An 18,767-nucleotide genomic window follows, 5' to 3' on the forward strand; every position below is an offset into this window, starting at 1 on the left:
GGCGCGCAACACCCATTGGACTCACGGGGCTTCAGCCCTGTCCCCCCCCCCCCTCCCCCCCATCGTCGTGTGTGTCAGCCCGGGCGGAGACAGCTTCTGGAGCTGGCGAGCATCTAATTGCAGCCGCACCCGAGTACTTAACAGGTCTTTAAAAGACCATTTACTTGTAAATAAGGCTTTTGTTGTGTGTTCACCCCTTCTTACAGCCACTCTTTCTATGGTTGGTAGAATTACCCCCCCCCCTGAGATTGTTTTCAGCCCCCCCCCCCCAAAACAAATTGGCCCTAGTTGCCCGCGTGCTAATAGGCAATCAATCAATCAATCAATCAATCAAAAGACATTTATAGAGCGCACTACTTACCCGGAGGGTCTCAAGGCGCTAGGGGGGGGGGGGGGTGCTGCTACTGCTCGAACAGCCAGGTCTTGAGCTTCTTCCTGAAGGAGAGGTGGTCTTGGGTCAGGCGCAGGTCGGTCGGGAGGGAGTTCCAGGTCTTGGCGGCCAGGTAGGAGAAGGGCCTTCCTCCTGTTGTCGTTCTTCGGATGCTGGGGACGGCGGCGAGGGCGTGACTGGCTGATCGGAGGTGGCGTTTGGGAGCGTAGAAGTTGATGCGGTTGTTGAGGTAGCTCGGGCCTTGATCGTGTAGGGCTTTGTGTGCGTGGGTGAGGAGACGGAAGTCTCCTCACCCACGCAAGATATTACCAGTTGTGTTTTGTCTGCTTGTTTATCAGTTTATGAGAAAGTGTTCTAGTGGAAGATTAGGATGAGCATATTTCTTCCAAGCTGTGAAAAAGGTCTATCGACAGCCTATTAAGCATTACGACACAGCTGACCCAAAAAAATTGGGCATCTATATTTACCAAGAAATAGATACAGAGAAAATACAGCATTCCTTACAAGTGATCCTGTGTATCTATGAGAGCCCATTAGATGTTTCTTGAACTATACGGATTACTGAAATACCCACATACACAAATAATTTGGTTATGAGTGTGTAACTCTGCCATTAACTGCTTGGAACATTACAATGGCCGTGGAATAGAAATGGTCAACGATGCTTCATGTGAACAAATACAGACTGATTGTATATCATGTACAATTTAGTCATTTAGGTGTTCGGAGCAATGAGTTGTCGCAATGAAAAATGAGCCTGTGTCTCTAAAGTTAGCACCGGCGAGCACGGCCACCACCTGCACAAACTCACCCCTGCGTGTTCTCGGTGCGACTGCCAAGCGTTATCACCTAACTCTCCTGCCCATAACTCAGCTCACACATCACAACCTTCTTGAAGCAATGTGACGTATGCATCAGTTTATGGCTCTATTCCTGTATAAGGGCAAAGCTCCAGAGTATTGGCAGCTTTCAATTTCTGACTACTCAAGATGGTTGGCGAGTCAACTAATGTGGCCTAAAACATTTGTGTTCAACGTTGCTGGCAGCTGTCCTCATTCATAAAAGTGTTTCTTGTTTGAGAGGCGGTGGAGCCTGCGATTCGGCGTTGATTTTTGCCAAAGCAGCCTGTGTATGTAAGAACAACAAAATCGGCTTCTTGAAGAGCCCCTTATTTTATTGGATGCACGAGGCAATGGAAGACTGTAGTAGACGCTCAGGAGAGGATACGTGTTATTTTACGGCTTTGGTTTTCAGTCCATACAAAGAAATCACACGTGTTTAGGTAGTTAAGGTATGCTAAAACCCTGAGCTTTCTAAGAACTGTTTGGCATGAAAAATGTCAGACAGGCAAATTATAACTACAAGTTTTTTGTAAATATGATTATTTATGCGTTCCGCATTCACAGTCACTATACCTTGCCGTATCTCTTCCCTTATTGAGAGTTTTCTGTTTCGGTAACTATCAACAGGTGCTTGTTTACAAATCTCCGATTTGGCAAGGGAGCGTAGCTATTGATTATCCCCAGTTGAAATGATTTCTTAGCGTACACACTTTTGTACACTGAGCCGCCTGTTGTAAACATTATCATAGCCAATAGTTATGCAGCACAATATCCCTGGTGCAACAACGTCAACTGTTGCATGGCTAAACACCGAAATGTTCCCAAAAGCGAGACCTACTGGCTATACCAATGCTTGTTTGGGATGCTCTTACATGTGCTAGTGTAACGTGTGCATTTTGTGGCATAGAGCTTTCAATGATGTTCTGGATATTGAAATGCCGCAAGAAAAAAGGACACATGAAAAGTCATGTACATTAAAAGTTTTCAATAGACGAGAGCAAATTGCATTCAGTTCAGGATGGGAACCAAATGAGTTTCCAATTCATGACCTAAAATCAAACATAGTATTTGTCTGAAGAGCTGTTTTCTCCTTCAGTTTAGGTACACATTTCAGTCTCTTCTATTTAAACAGCTTAACATAGGTGTTGATAGTCGGTCATTTGACAAGTTACCTTTCAAGCTTTTTAAAATAAATTAAACCCAAAAGCAATTGGCAGTGTGATATAAGGAAGTATCCTCATAGTGTCTCCATCAGCACCTACAATACCAATGACCGTTTTCATTTTTAGCTGTGAGATTCCTGCGGAGATCATACTCGGTGCCCACAAGAGTCTCTGACAGTGCCCCGGCCCTTTTAGTCCCTTCTCGAGACAGTCTCCCAGAGTTAACATATCTAGAGAGGAAAATGGAGAAAGAGAACCACGGGGGAGAGCGTCAGAGCGACAGAGAAAGAAGAGGGAGAGAGGCTGACTGTAGGTCAATCTCAGTCAGTCACTGGATTTTAAAAGTGCCATTCCCAGAGCCAGAGGGGTGGAAAAGATGGGCTCTGCACTGCATGGAGGCAGGTGGAAGATTGAAGCGGATATTAGAGGCACTGTAGTCTCTTGCGTCCAGCCCACGCACGTGCACACACACACGTGCACACACGTTCAGGTGTAACTAGCCCAGTGCCTCTTCCCCTAGCTGTGTTGGGAGGGAGGGCGAGGGGTGGGAGAAAAATAGACCAAAATTGTTTGTGTGTGTAAAAGGCCGCTTTATTAGGAAACAGGTGCACATTACAAATACAAACCTTGGCAACGCCTTACAAAACTAAACCTCACTAAATAAATAAATAACTGCAAACTCAGCCCCTCAACCCCCACCCCTAAAATATTTGGGCCCTCCCCCTCCCAACAATACATCAATACACATTATAACAGCATTATAACATTACGTCATCAATAAAACATTACGTCATCAATAAAACATTTCGTCATTGATCAAACATACGTCATCATTAAAACTTTATTCGTCAAACCACAAATGAAATAACAACGGTCAGGTCCTCCATAACCATAAACCCTGCCTGACCCTGCACACCTGCAGATACCCCCCTCACAAAACTGAACGGTCAAACCATGACCAACATACCCCAGCACCTGTCAAAGAAATACTCGATCGAATACTCAACAAACAATCTGCCTAAAACCGTACTGATACACAAAAACACCGCACAGCACCTGTTCCTAGCGACGAATACAAATACAAGAAAAAACCCCTGCACACCGATAACCCACAAAACAGCCTTTTAAAAGAAAAATTGTAACAAAAACCCCAAAAAATGGGGAAAAAACGGGGGAGCGAGGGGGAGAAGAATGCTAAGGAAAAAACGGGAGGGAGGGTGGGACAAAAAAGCTAAAAGCCCTCCTAGCCACCAGGTCACCAAACCTAAAATGGTGGCGGGTAGGCGGGAAATGGGAAATTTATACTTGGGCTGGCAGGTCCTACTAGACCAGCCCAAAAACTAGAACATTCTGGCAACTTCTGGAAAGAACCCCTCGCAGCCCTCCCAAACCGCCCGGGGGAGGAGACCTCCCGGCGGTCGGCTCCCTCCCCCAAGCCCCCCTTGGGAGGGAGGGCGAGGGGTGGGAGAAAAGTAGACCAAAATTGTTGGTGTGTGTAAAAGGCCGCTTTATTAGGAAACAGGTGCACATTACAAATACAAACCTTGGCAACGCCTTACAAAACTAAACCTCACTAAATAAATAAATAACTGCAAACTCAGCCCCCCAACCCCCACCCCTAAAATATTTGGGCCCTCCCCCTCCCAACAATACATCAATACACATTATAACAGCATTATAACATTACGTCATCAATAAAACATTACGTCATCAATAAAACATTTCGTCATTGATCAAACATACGTCATCATTAAAACTTTATTCGTCAAACCACAAATGAAATAACAACGGTCAGGTCCTCCATAACCATAAACCCTGCACTCCTGCAGATACCCCCCTCACAAAACTGAACGGTCAAACCATGACCAACATACCCCAGCACCTGTCAAAGAAATAATCGATCGAATACTCAACAAACAATCTGCCTAAAACCGTACTGATACACAAAAACACCGCCACCCAGAAAGGTAGGTGGGGGAGACACTCCACGCCTCCCTTTCTGCCCCCCCAACACGCGAAGCGAAAAAGAAATGAGAAAATCAACGCTGCATAGCCAATGCAAGCGCTAACACCTCGCGAAGCTCCAGCAAGTAAAGATCCATGCCCACACGGGACAAATGAACCCCATCATCCCTAAAAAACTCAACGGACTCAAACTTAATGTCCCTGTGTGAAATACTGCTGAAACCAAGGCTTCTACAGCAACGAGACACCTCTGAATTCACTTTCTTCCTAGCCCGGTCGACAGCCCTGGGGTTCACAGCTCCTCTCATTTTCCTGCGCGGTATCAACTCCGTCCAAAAAACATGACACCCAGCCCAAAGATCCTTAATGAGGCCTAAATCTCGTTTCATAGCTCGCAGCAAAACCACACCTTTTGTAGCACAGAGATCGTTTTCTCCCAAATGAATAACTAAAATATCCGGGCATAAACCGCCCACCATGTTGTTGTTCAAACAAGGGATTAACTCTCTCCAGAGCATCCCACCTTTACCCTTCCAAATAACGTTAAACATTCGATCATTAAAACCAAGTAGTTCTCCAAAGTAACTTCGTGCTGCCTGGACTCTGGCCCACTTCACGAAGGAATGCCCCACTATCCAGACCGTTACCACCGAGGAGCGAGGCCCAGCAACGGATCCTGAAAAAGAAAAAAGAATTAGAAATCATGTGAAGGAGGACGACGCATGCGCCTCCTCTGCCGAGCTCCTCACATAACGCTGGAAACAATTGGAAGACCAACGCCCCAGTCGCATAATATCCCTCTCAGTCCAACCTCTGTTAAAGGCCTCAGTGGCTGCACCTATACGGAAAGAGTGAGTCCCATAGAGATTGCCATCGAGACCAATGTGCTGAAGAGCTTTGCGCAAAACCATTCGTAACTGATAAGTTGTTACAGGGGTGCCATTGATATGTTGGAAAACAAGAACCTCATCACCACCCCCACATAATGAACGCCAGCGCCGCGCCAGCAGTAAAGGGCAAGTAAGCTTTGGAGCACGCGCCTGTAACCACACACCTTTCCCCTTTCCCGTCTGATCAGTTTTGGAGCTGGCCAACCAGACATGTACTCCCTCATCATAACAAAAAACGTCCTTCCAATACAATCCACACTTATATTTCGACCCCAACAACTCCGAGACCCTGAAAGCTCCAAAAAACATGAACGCCATCAGCATTGAGAACACACATGCCTCAAAATCATCCGAACAAACCAAAGGCAGAACTGTGATTAGTCTGGCAAGAACTTGCCAAGATAGGGGGGCCCTGGATCTACCAACGTGCCCTTGCTCCCTGGCCCAACCCTCAAGCATCCTCCTGCCAATTTCACCCGCTGACGGAGTATAACCCCACAACAACTTCCCCATGAAAGCAATCCCCGCCAGTTTCCCAGAAATGGTTACTTTGGTTAAGCCCTTATCCATGAGGTCCAGTATAAAATTGACCACATCGTCCGACCGACGCAACAGATCCTCCCTTCTGACAGCACCAGATTCCAGGAATTCCCTCCAGGCCAGGGAATATGCAGAACGCGTAGACACAGACAAAGAACCTACCACCAATTGTACGACCCGACCTCGCCGACGTGCCACAGATGAATCGGCATCGGAGTCGGGGATCTGTCTGCGTCCCTCGCCAGTCCACGGAATCTCCCCCACTGTGAACGAGACAGAGCATCCGCAATGTCATTGTCCACGCCAGGAATGTGTAAGGCACGAAAATGAATGTCGTGTTTCAAACAACCCAGAACGAAAACTCTCATAAGTTTTAACACCTGTTCGTCCCTGGCAGACTGTCGGTTCACTATCTCTACAACAGCCATGTTATCCACACGAAACAGCACTTTCTTGTGTGCCAATTCCTCCCCCCAGGGTCAAGGCGACCAATAAAGGGAACAGTTCCAAAAAAGTGATGCTGCGACCACCATTCAACCATTCATCAGGCCAACGTTCCGCACACCATTTGCCATTCCAAAAGAGCCCAAAACCATCACTGCCGGCAGCATCCGAAAACATTTGCACATCCCACTGAAAGTCAACATCTCGGACCAAGGGGACACCATTGAAGGAATTCAGGAAAAACTGGCCAAAGCCCTGCCCAGTCTTCTACAAAAAGTCCTGCCCACTCTCACCACTCTGCAGGCAAAATTCAAATGGCCCAAAAGCACTTGAATCTCTTTCACCAACACTTTTCTTTTTGCCAACATTACATCCAGCAGTTCCACCATGTTGACCCTTTTGTCCTCGGGCAGGCGAGCAGACATAACCACAGAATCTATCTCAATACCCAAAAAGGAGAGGACAGTGGCAGGGCCCATTGTTTTCTCGGGAGCCAAAGGAACTCCCAGATCCTCCATGAGCCCTTGGAATGTGTCCAGAGCCGTCTGGCACTCCGCGGAGACCGGGGATCCGACAAAGAAAAAGTCATCGAGGTAGTGCGTTACCAGTGAATGACCGGACTGATGGGAAAAATACCATTGCAGAAAGGTACTCAAACAGAGCACATGATATGGAGCAGCCCATCGGCAGAGCCTTGTCCACATACCATTTACCTGCGAATTGTATACCTAAAAGGCACCAATCGTCCGGGTGGACAGGCAACAGCCGGAAAGCAGACTTGATATCACACTTAGCCATCTCAGCGGCTGCGCCCGCGGTCACAACAAGTGGCATGGCCACGTCAACCGAAGAGTAAGAGACCGACACTGCCTCTGGGTCAATGAAATCATTAACAGACGACCCTTCAGGCCACGACAAGTGTTGAATAAGTCTAAACTGTCCCGGCTCTTTCTTCAGGACCACTCCAACCGGTGAAACAATCAAATTAAGGATCGGCCAATCATGAAACGGGCCAGCCATCCTTCCTTCATGTACCTCTTTATTTAGTTTGTCTTGTACCACTGTGGCATGTTCAGAAGCTGATTTTAAATTGGCAGACCACCTCCGTTCCCGAGAGCCTAGGTAACCTAGCCGGAAACCAAACTGAAAACGCTCCAACAGCTTTAATTTTGTAGACTCATCTTCGTAACCGTGTAAAGCAATGCGCAGCCTCTCTAACTTAACTGGTGTACGAGCCCTTGGACCCAGCACCCTTAGCACCTCTGGATCCCCTTCCCCCTGAAAACTGTGAGGGCGTACTTGAATTTCCTGAACCTGTTTGCTTACCCTGTTGGCTCCCCGCTGGCTGGTTGTCCCAACATTTGGACAACGGGTGCTTCCTTCCACAACCAGAGCATTCATGTTTAAATTTATAATACTCTCTGGTGCAGGAGCCCCTGTTAAATTCCCAACAGATCCCAGTCCCTGATTGCATGTTTGCAGTGGCCCCCACCCCTCCCCGGGTGGGCTTCCCCTGAAAGGGCCGGTAAACTAACGGGAAACCACTGGCCGTGAAAATGGTTTTCCCCCCTGACGCTGACCCCATTGTATGTTGCCATAAATCCAAATCAAGCTCCCCCCACTTAGCCTCGGGATCCCAAGCCATCCTGGCCCTAAATTCCTCATCATATTGAGACCAGGCAAAACCGCCCCCGGTGATCTGCGCCTTGCGAATGACGTCCATGCATTTAAAAAGGGACACGCTGTGCTCAGGGAACTTTTCGCAATATACACTAGCATAAATCAAAAACGCAGCTGTCCAGTTTTCAATATTCAAAGGCACTCTAGGGCGTTTAGCCAGCTCAAACTCCTCCTCCTTAGACCCTTCCTTAGACCGGACTTCCCGGTGCAGTAGCTTAAGGAGTTCCACATACTCACCATTCCAAATACGTTCCTTGGTACTTAACATCAAATGAGCACCTAAAGGTTTCGTAACCCCCATGTAAGGCAACTTTTTGATTTTTAACTCCTTACTGGCCACTGGCTCTTTAACATTGCTGGAAGCACCAGCCATAACACCACTTTCCACTTTATTCGTTACTTCTACCACATCATCGGTGCCAACTGCAGTGTCTCTTACGTAACGTCCTTTGACCAGACGGCCATCACCAATAACCACATCGGTTTCACCACCTGTACCCACAGACACCATAATAGGTTTGGCCTGTGTGGCTGATTGCTCACCTGGCAACAGAGAGACCACTCTCGATGGCTCCGCCCGTGGCGCCGAGGTCAATGCATCCGGTCTGCGAGGCGCCCTACTCGATGGGCCGTGCTCTCTTCTCCCTTGCACTTGACTCTGGACCACTGGAGCCTGTAAAACACTATGAGAAGCATGAGAGGGCACCCCCCCTTCAGGATCCCGCAATTCACCTTCTTCAGGACTCTCTTCATCGTAGTCCAACACCACTGAATCGACACTGGTATGCAACAAATCACCACGGGTCTTACCCAACCCGGTATCAACAACCGTGCATTTAAATGATTTTGAAACTCCAGGAGGGGGAGCAGACTGTACGCGCCTGTACCTCCCTGCGCGTTGACTCTGCAGCTCCATAGCCGCCGGCAAGGCCTGACACCTATACCTGCTACTCGTTGGGGCCAGCGGGGTCATGCCAGACCCTCGTGTGCTGGCCGCGGCGGGATCCCTCGGTGGAACAGAGAGGGCCGCGCTAGGCACTCTCCTCACTTCCCCTTGGCGAAATGGGACTGGACCGCGCCCTGCCAAGTCTGGAACTCCGCGCCTAACCTCTTCCTGCAAAGAAAAAGTTTGGACTGGTGTGCTAGGATTCCTACCATCCACAATCCAACCAGACACATTCCCCCTCCAATTTGAACCAACATCCATTCTCCGACCCCGCTCCAAAGAACGACCTCGTACATCTGACCTTAACGGCACCTCCCGCACCGGAGATCCACCTACAACCTCCTCGTCTCCACTGTGATCCAAATTATCAAGCGCCAATGCCGTCGAAGAAGATTGCCGATAGGCCCTCGATAGCGACTCCTGGCCTGAAACCTCCTTCTGGAAACTACGCTGCGCAAGCCCCGCTGCGCCAAAATGCTCCCACCCAGGGGAACCACACATAAAATAAGGACCCCCAGAAGCCCCAGACAAGCGAGGAGCCGTACTCCTGGGCCCTTGTGCTGGCCGGCCGCTCACCTGGCCGAAGCCCTTATCCGGACCCAACAACGTGCCCTGGAAGCCTACACCCCCCGCACTAAATACCCCGGGAGCATGGAACCTTCCCGAACCCATAACTGAAGCGCCAAAGGCCGCAGAACCCAAACCAAAAACTGGCTGACGAACCTGCAAACCAGCCTGAAAAGTCCCACCACTCACCATAGGAACATCCCCACCTTCCGCACGAAATGCATCATCATGGCCCAGAGAAACACCACCTCCAAAATTCCCCAAGCGCGGATCTTCAAAACCCGTATTTACGCCACCAAACGAACCTCCTTCGCCCATTTGGGCCCATTCACCCTCGCCTCTAGAGCCACCTCCCACAGATACAACTTCACCCGCCGACGAGCCCGGCGTCGAAAACAGTAACGGGCTCCCTACATTACCCCCAACATCACCCACACCCGCATCAGTATCCCGGCCAACAACCTCCTGACCACCCATCGGAAGGAAACCAGAAGACAAACCAACCCGAGGCCTAACCACATGAACATCACGACCCTCCCCTGATTGAACATCGTAAGAAAGCTGTCTTGAAGGGGTTAACAAAATCCGCTGAGCAGCCTCAGGTACAAATTGAGATTCGTCAACGACAAACATGGCGTCCTGGGCACCATGATCAACCTGTTCCCGCTCCGTACCTTGCAACACAAATTGAACAGATCCCCTACGCCCACCGCGCACAGGGGCCCCGTCCGAAGACTGCCCCCGCCGCTCAACCAGCGGGTCCGAAGCAGAGCGTTTCTTGCTTCCGCCCCGACCACCCCTACCCCTCTTCCCTGACACCTGCACCTGACTCACCATAACCAGAGGTCCACCCGCCCCAGTCACGACTCCCATCTGAGGAGCCGGAGCTAGGGAGGACTCACCCCCCCCCACACTCAAAGCCCCTTGAGTTTCCGGCGCCTCCGCCGTACCGGGCTCCCCCGAACCATCCTTTGAGAGGCCGGCTTCCTAGACCGGGAACGGCCCCTCTCGCTTACCTGACTCGGGCGTCTCTTCTTCGGCGACGAACATGCCATCACCGCGGCCACCACACCAGCTGAAGCCTGGCGTTGGGGCCTAGCCTGCCCACCTCCTGCGAGCAAATCCAAACGGCCGGCATCCGCCAACAGACGCATCGCCTCAATGACTCGTGCATCTTCCATTGTATATAAGCTCTAAGCAATAAGCACAACCACTAAAGACTGAAAAAGAGTCTCACAGACACACAAGACACTCTCTCACAAAAAAGCTAAAAGCCCTCCTAGCCACCAGGTCACCAAACCTAAAATGGTGGCGGGTAGGCGGGAAATGGGAAATTTATACTTGGGCTGGCTGGTCCTACTAGACCAGCCCAAAAACTAGAACATTCTGGCAACTTCTGGAAAGAACCCCTCGCAGCCCTCCCAAACCGCCCGGGGGAGGAGACCTCCCGGCGGTCGGCTCCCTCCCCCAAGCCCCCCTTGAGGCGGCCTTACCTTAAAAGCCAGACATTGCAGGTATACCAGCGCAGCCCAATTACCATGATTTCAGGGACTGAAATCACCCTCAGCAGGGGTCCAAGAACCAGGTGGTCAAAAGCAAAGACTCAAGGCGGACTAAATGAGAGGAATCCATTACATCCATAAACACCAGTGCTCCTCCTCTCCCTAAAGTTAGGCCAGCAGCAAGTTATTAAACCAAAGAACACTATAATGTTAACTGTTGTTCTGGGTAATGCCTTTCTTGCTATCATTAAATCAATTTGACCGAAAAACATAATTAGCATCAGCTTGAGGATGTGCAAAAAACAGAACAAACGTATCCTCCCAAACGACTTTTTTTTAATTGGTCAGCTGATAATTCTGTGCCTGCTATTAAAACTGTTTGAATGACTCTTGTGTTCTGGTTTATAGTATAATAAAAAATGTTGTGAAACTTACAGGGATTTCTGAAGCAGTTTCCTTTAAACTACAGAGTAATTATTTCAGCATTTGCAGCGCACACATTTTGCATCTAGAACGTTTCGTGTCTGTGTTACATAATGCACAATAGCCAATCTGGAAAAAGCTGCACGAGAGAAAATCTGAAAAGATAGGCAGTAAATTGGGGCTCCGTGATAATTGCATTGTTGTTTCCCAACTGGGGTAAATGATAAATATTGACAAAGTTAATAGGTCTGGCACTTGTGCGCCTCATGGACATAAACACTCGGGCTTGTAGAGTGCAGCTTATCACCTGCCAGGGAATTCAGGAGCTGTCCATAGGCATGGGGAGATTAAGAGTTTTGCTCAGGATCACCGGATGTTGGGCTGATGCGACACTTCAACCCGGATCTTCAGCTCCGAAGTCAGCAGCTCTGGCCATTATGACACACACACACAAACACAACATCGAGGCACGTATGCACACACTAAAAACACGTCTTCCAGTAATCGTGCACACTAATACCAATGCACAGGCATTAATGAGAACACAGCCTATTCATATTTTCAGATATACACAATGAAAAATCATAAAGAAATCAATATGCCATACAGGCACCTATTTACATCCACGAAAATCACAAATGTAAACAAACAGCAGACATATATGTACACATACAATCACTCACTACATGCACAATGGCATACACATACATGTGGGGAACATAATGTATGTTTGTGGCTGATCAGTATAGGGATATATGGAAGTAAACACATGAATGTCTGCATGAATGTTGTTTGATAAATGGATGCTTACATATTTGTTTGGGAAGTATATCTGGATGACAGATGAGTATGCAGATTGAAGGAAAGATGTGTATTTGTAAATAGGTGGGTGAATGAACAGACTGGTAAATGAGTGCTTTGATGTGGGAGGATAGACTGCCCATTCACCCATCTATCCTTCCTTGGCACTCACTCATCAATGTGTTCACCCATTTATCAAGCCATCAATTAGTGCACCTTTACCTGCTCATCCGAAAGTGTATGTGAATGTTTTGTTACTTATATTTGTAGAGCGCAAGTACACCGGACTGTCTCATGGCGCTAGGGTAACAGAGCAAAACAAAGTTCCCTTGATCCAGCAATCACATAACACAACAAATTACAAAAAGACAGTGCTCTTATCTAATATAGATTGACATTATATGTATCCACAACACTTAATTCAGAGTAAAAAAGTTTTTTATCTTTAATTATAGATACAACATATAATATCTTAAAAACAGTATGTGCTCTAAAAGATGTGTTCAAAACACAGTTGAACTCCTTCTAATTACACTCGTTAAAAACTCATCAATCATAAACAGATATCCACAAATATTTCCTAACACAAATCAATTATGACCTGCATAATCGAAACAGACAAGTTTGAGGCACAATATTTGTCAAATCCTATTGTACATCAATTTGGATTTAAAAAACACTATGGTCAATACAATATGAATCTGTATTTTACACGTGTGTCAGTCCTTTAAATTGTACTCTTTTTTTTGCGTCAACGCATTTCAATGGCTTTTCTTTAATTTTATACCATCTTTTTCAAGACAACCAATTTCACTGTCTCAACAACATGCAGTATTTTCCTTTCTTGTGCTTTTTGAAAATATGTGGTCCTTTTATTCGATCATTTGACACTGCCCTCTCTGGTTTGTATTCGGCTGTTTTGGTAGTGTATCGTTATTAAATGCTTCGTTAAAACTTAATCTGAGCTGTATTTTAGATAGAGTAATCACTCCCGGTTAATGAAATCCGTTTTTCACCTCCACGTGTTGCATTCATAATATGCCATTTTATAACTCTTTGGCGGACATATGTTGTCAAATCACTACATGCTTTTTTTTTTTGTTTTTGGTCGCGTTATCAAGCGGACAGACTATTGAAATTTCAGAGTACGGATGTTTTGCGTTTATGGGCTAAGTGACGTTCCTTAGCTCCAACAAGTACTTTTGGCTCGTCAACATACCGGACTGGCCATTTACTTTGATTTCTGAGCCTTGCCTGGCATACTTTACATGTCCTTTGATCTACATCGCTAACTACATCAGTGTTTTATTGACTGCACTCAATGTGGCAACTACGCGTTTCCTTCCTGGTTGACAACAGTTTGCTTGTTTACAGTCACCTTACGTCGTTTCTCATACACTTCCTTCAACGGCAATTGTGTTTTGTTCACCTTGACATCATTTGTGCACTGGTCTGGGACAATTTATCTTCTGTCTTGGCATTCATTCTTCTTGTTACACTGTTCTAATTATCCATTAAGCATTGAGAAAGTCTTGGTACGGACTGTGTACCGACGAAACACGTGTTGGCTGTTTCCTCTGATGTTTTTGAATAAATGGAATAACATATACAAAAGGACTTTGGCTTGACTATCCTGTCTCAACGAGAAAATTTGTTGATGATATGTGCGATGCTATTATTACTTTTGATATGTAACTACAATGACTTATAGGTCAGATTTTTTTACACCATTCATAGGACAGTGCTTCATCGACCCACTTTTCTGCAATTTTGTTTTTGCAAATCTTTAGGATTTGCTCTAGTCATCCTAGGTAGTGAGTGATGGTGGTCTTCGTAGCACTCCGACTAGATTACTAATATCTTAAATTACTGTGTGTCCCAAAACATTATTCCATCTAACATACATGTGAAGGTGCGGTTACTCCCTTGTAGGGAACACCATTACCAATTTCTTATCACTGGATTTTAACATTTAACAATTGCTTGTTATTTGTGATCAGTGGTTCTCCTTTCCCTAAATTGAACTTTTGACAAACTAATCGATTTACTCATTCTAAACCACTCATCCATGAAAAAGAGGTAAGCTTGGAGAAGGACCCGAGTGCATGTACTCACTCAGTTGGGGGGAAGTTGGTTTGGGTACTGCGAAAGATAAACCGGGATGATTGGGTGGCTATCAGAGAGGAGATTTTTAGAAGGATTTGTGTTGATTGAATATTGTTGTATTTTCCCTTAAAGAAAGAACCAAGGTCCTAACATTTCCCAGAGAATATAAGAACGAGACCACACACTGGTCCAAAAAGAGCACTGACACAGAGAGACGATTACACCAAACTAAACTTTCTTTTCTTCTCCTTCTATCTCTCCAACCACCTCTCTCCTGGATGCTTTCCCTCCTCACGTTGAGTTCACATTGCTTGAGGAGCGATCAGTCACCAAGGACGTTGGTGACCTAACCTTTGTTTCTGCAGATTCTTGTATGTCTGGTTAGTGGAACCAACCTGACACTCTGTTGGCTGGTCCTGCAGGAGTATGACCTCCAGAAGGTGAGGGCCCCTGACTTCATCTACCCCAAGTGCTCTGCAAATGGCCGAAGGAGGCTGTGTTACCTGGAGTGTGGAAGGAATGCACTCTGCCTTGGGGAGCTGCTGAGGAAGACTCCAGGGTGAAGAGAAGTGCCAGGCACCCTAACAGGAGACTGGTTCTCTGCAAGCAGGCAGCATATAAAAATGTGGCTTTCCCAAAATTGGAAGAATTTAGTGACCAGGATGCCTAAACTGAATACTCCCAGTGGCAGGAGCCCCTCTGGTTCCTGCTCTCCCAGCGCGCAGCTCCATAGCTCAGGCAGTGCTCTGCCTCTGCATTCTGCCTGACAGACCGCGGTTCTCGCCCCTGGACAGGACTGCTCTCTCCTAGTCCTTGTCAAGCTGCTTGCATTAGTTTTTCATTATTACAAATTAATTTTACAATTTTATTTTTATTTCAGTTTTTTCAGTCAGTCTCCATACTGACTTCCTCCCCCCGTCTGCCGCTTCCCGCCGCTGCTGCCCCAGTGGCCTCTCCCACTCTCACGTTTATCCCTGTTCCCGCCTCCCAGCTGTCCCACCCTCCCCTGATGTCTACCTAATGGAGGCACTGCACGCTGAGTCGAGCTAAACCCCTCAGGTTTCTACTCTCCCAGCACGCAGCTCCATAGCTCAGACAGTGCTCGGTCTGTGCATTCTGCCCGACAGACAGCGTACTCACCCCTGGACTGGACTGGACTAGACTGATCTCGCCTAGTCCTTGCCAGCTGCTTGCCTTAGTTTTTCTTCTTGCTATTTTCTTTTCCTATTTTATTTTTATTTCAGTTTTTTCAGTCAGTCTCCTTACTGACTTCCTCCCCCCTTCTGCCTCTTCTGCCGCTGCTTCCCCCGTGGCCCCTCCTGCTCCCGCGTTTATCCCCGTTCCCACCTCCAAGCTGTCCATCCCTCCCCCGACCTCTAGTTAATGGAAGCACTGCGCAGCGGCACCTCTGGTGCCGAAGATGCACCAAAGGCAAGCCCGTCTGCGCCTGTCCCCGACCTGACCATGACCCGCGTCCGAAACCCTGGTCCTCCGACCTACCAACGCTACAGTTCAACAGCTCTCCATGAACTAAACGATGGCAAACAGCTGCAAGCTCTCCTCACCTCTCGACACCCATGGTCCTATCACCTGCCGAAACTGCCACCACTCCTTCAACATCACCAAAACCCAGGACTCGCCTCTGCCGACCACCAGTACCCCCACCGCAGCCCAAACCCTGCAATGCATCCTCCCCAATATCCGCTCCGTCCACAGACACGGCACAGAAATCTGGGAGCTCCTCGACAGCACCTCTCCCGATGTCGCTTCCCTCATCAAAAACTGGAAAAGCGCCACCTCAGGACCTGGCATTGCTATTGCCATCCCCGAAGGATACAAAATCACATGGAAGGACCGCCCAAACTTCCCTGGAGGTGGCATTGCCATCGCCCACAAGGGCAACCTCTACCTGAGCACCTACACCAACGGCCCTCATGGAACACCTCCACTTCAAGATACAGGTCAATCCGACCACCACCCTATGTGGTACCCTCATCTACCAACTTCCCCGACGCAGCGCACATTTCTCCGACTCCATCACCGACATAATCACTGCGCATGCCATTACCTCCACCGACTGCATTTTGCTGGGACCTCGACAGCCACCAAGACCCCAACTCCATCTCTCTCCTGGAAAACCTACATGTCATTGGGCTCAATCAGATCATACCAGGACCAACGCACTCAGCAGGACACACCCTTGACCCTATCTACACAGCAGGAAATGCCATCTCCTTCAGCCACACCTCTGAACTCCCATGGACGGACCACTGCTGCGTCCACTTCCCCTTCAGAGCAAATACCCCTGGCAGACGCCCACCCCAGCTCCATTGCAGGAACTGGAACAAGACCCCCAATGAGCAGCTCACCTCCACCCTCAGTAGTTTGGCTCCTACCACCTCAGACAACGACCCCCCCACCGCCGCCAGTACTCTACACAAATGGATCACCGACTGCGCCAACTCCGTTGCCTCCTCAATAAATCATCCAACCCTCTCACCAAGAAGGCCAGCGGGTTCTCCACCGAACTCCGGTAATCCAGACATACCTGCAGATGTCTTGAGAAACTATGGAGGAACTCCAAAAAACCCAGCGAACTTCAACAAAACAGCCACCACTGCCCACCACAAACTCATCAGACACTCGAAGAAGAAAGCACTCCTGGACAGAATCTCTGCCCAAGCACACAACAGCAAGGAACTCTTCTGGATAATCAAAGAGTTCACCCAACCCAACAGCGAGTCCACCAACATCTAACCCTCCCAGGACCTCTGCGACAAACTCAGCGCTTTCTTCCTCCACAAAATCAAGACTATCAATGACAACTTCGACAATAACATCCTCCACGAAGAACCCACACCCTCTGCTCCCTGCTCCACACAGCCGACACTGGACAGCTGGACCGCCCACAGCATCAAAGACCACTTAAAGACCATGAGGACCACCCACTCCAGGGCCACCAAGGACCCTAGCCCCTACCACATCTACCACAGAGCCGCAGACATCCTCACCCGAGAGCTGCAGACATCCTCACCCGAGCTACAAAGAATCCTCAACAGATCCATCGATACCGCCTCCTTCCCTGATGACTGGAAGCATGCAGACATCAACCCTCTCCTACAGAAACCCTCGGCCGACCCCCACCGGCCTCATGAACTTCAGACCGATCTCACTACTTTCCTTCATGGCAAAAGTCATTGAAAAAGCTGTCAACAGCCAACTCACCTCCCTTCATCGATGAGAACAACATCCTTGACTCCTCCCAATCAGGGGTCAGGAAGAACCACAGCACAGAGACTACCCTCATCTCCGCGACAGACGACCTCCAACCCCTCCTCATTAGAGAAGAAACTGTGGCCCTCATCCTCCTGGACCTCTCCGCGGCCTTCGACACAATCTCACACTACACCATAGCCAGTAGACTCCACAATGCAGGAATTCGGAACAATACTCTCGACTGGATCCACCCATTCCTCTCTGGCAGAACTCAGTGGCCCACGCCAGTAACCTGCGGAGTCCCCCAAGAATCCTCCATATCCCCCACCCTGTTCAACATCTATGTGGCCCCTCTCGCTTTCATCATAAGCAGACAACACACAACTCATCCTCTCACTATCCAACGAACTCAACATCTCGACACACAACTTTCAAGAAGGAATGTAAGCTGTCACCAGGTGGATGAAGAACAGCTGCCTACAACTAAACATAGACAAAACCAAAGTACTCATCATAGGCCCACATCCCAGTCCCTGGAATGACACCTGCTGGCCCCCCACCCTCGGGAACCCACCGCCACCCCCGAACCACGCACATAACCTCTGAATCATCCTGGACTCTGAACTCAGAATGGACCTCCAGATCAACGCCATCACCTCTTCACAACCTCCTACGGAAAATCTTCAACTGGATACCCCTTGATCACAGTAAAACTGTCAACACACCCTCATCAGCAGCAGACTGGACTACGGCAACACACTCTACACTGGGATTGATAAGAACCTCACCCGCAAACTCCAGAACATCTAAAACGCCGCCCCCACACTAGTTCTTAACCTACTGCGCAACTGCCACATCACCCAACACCTACGGGCACTACACTGGCTACCTGTCGAGAGGAGAATCACCTTCAAACTTCACACCCACGCCCACAAGGCCCTCCACAACACCAGCCTCACCTACATGAACCACTGCCTCTCATTCCATGCACCCCAACGACCCTTCCGCTCAGCCCTGCTCTCCCTCGCCGCAATATCACTCATCAAGAATACCAGAACAGGAGGTCGCTACTTCTCTTACCTCATGGCCAAAGCATGGAAGTCGCTCCCTGTCCACCTCCTCCAGACACTAACTCTCTTCAAGTTCCTGAAGGACCTCAAGACTTGGCTCTTCGACAAATCACAATGAGCTTTAGGTCCTGCACGCACCTTGTTGGGTGATGGTAGCCTTCTGATGATCCTCCGCGTGGGCTTAGGAGCCTCACCCCCCCCCCCCCCCCCCCCACCCCCGG

At 48.5% G+C, this 18,767-nt stretch overlaps 2 protein-coding genes across 2 annotated transcripts in view; one reads left to right on the forward strand and one right to left on the reverse strand.

Annotated features, from left to right (window-relative positions):
• EVC (EvC ciliary complex subunit 1) overlaps positions 1–18,767 on the forward strand; it is a 609,121-nt gene that overhangs the window by 60,894 nt on the left and 529,460 nt on the right. The gene's annotated exons all lie outside the window — the stretch shown is intronic.
• Positions 4,436–9,746, reverse strand: LOC147725435 (uncharacterized). The gene is made up of 2 exons (XM_086964596.1): positions 8,459–9,746; positions 4,436–5,037 (listed from the first exon to the last, which is right to left on the reverse strand). Exons 1-2 carry the CDS (start codon positions 9,744–9,746, stop codon positions 4,436–4,438), a joined length of 1,890 nt encoding a protein of 629 aa, XP_086820722.1.

This window comes from Lissotriton vulgaris, chromosome 3_2, assembly GCF_964263255.1.
Source record: "Lissotriton vulgaris chromosome 3_2, aLisVul1.2, whole genome shotgun sequence".
Taxonomy (NCBI): domain Eukaryota; kingdom Metazoa; phylum Chordata; class Amphibia; order Caudata; family Salamandridae; genus Lissotriton; species Lissotriton vulgaris.

What these genes read in the sequence shown, in the direction of transcription:
- LOC147725435 (XM_086964596.1), bottom strand. Translation starts at nt 9,746, where the DNA reads ATGGGCGAAGGAGGTTCGTTTGGTGGCGTAAATACGGGTTTTGAAGAT. An exon ending in AGTGGTCTCTCTGTTGCCAG is followed by an intron (nt 5,038 to 8,458) that starts GTGAGCAATCAG and finishes TTTCTTTTTCAG; the next exon opens with GATCCGTTGCTGGGCCTCGC.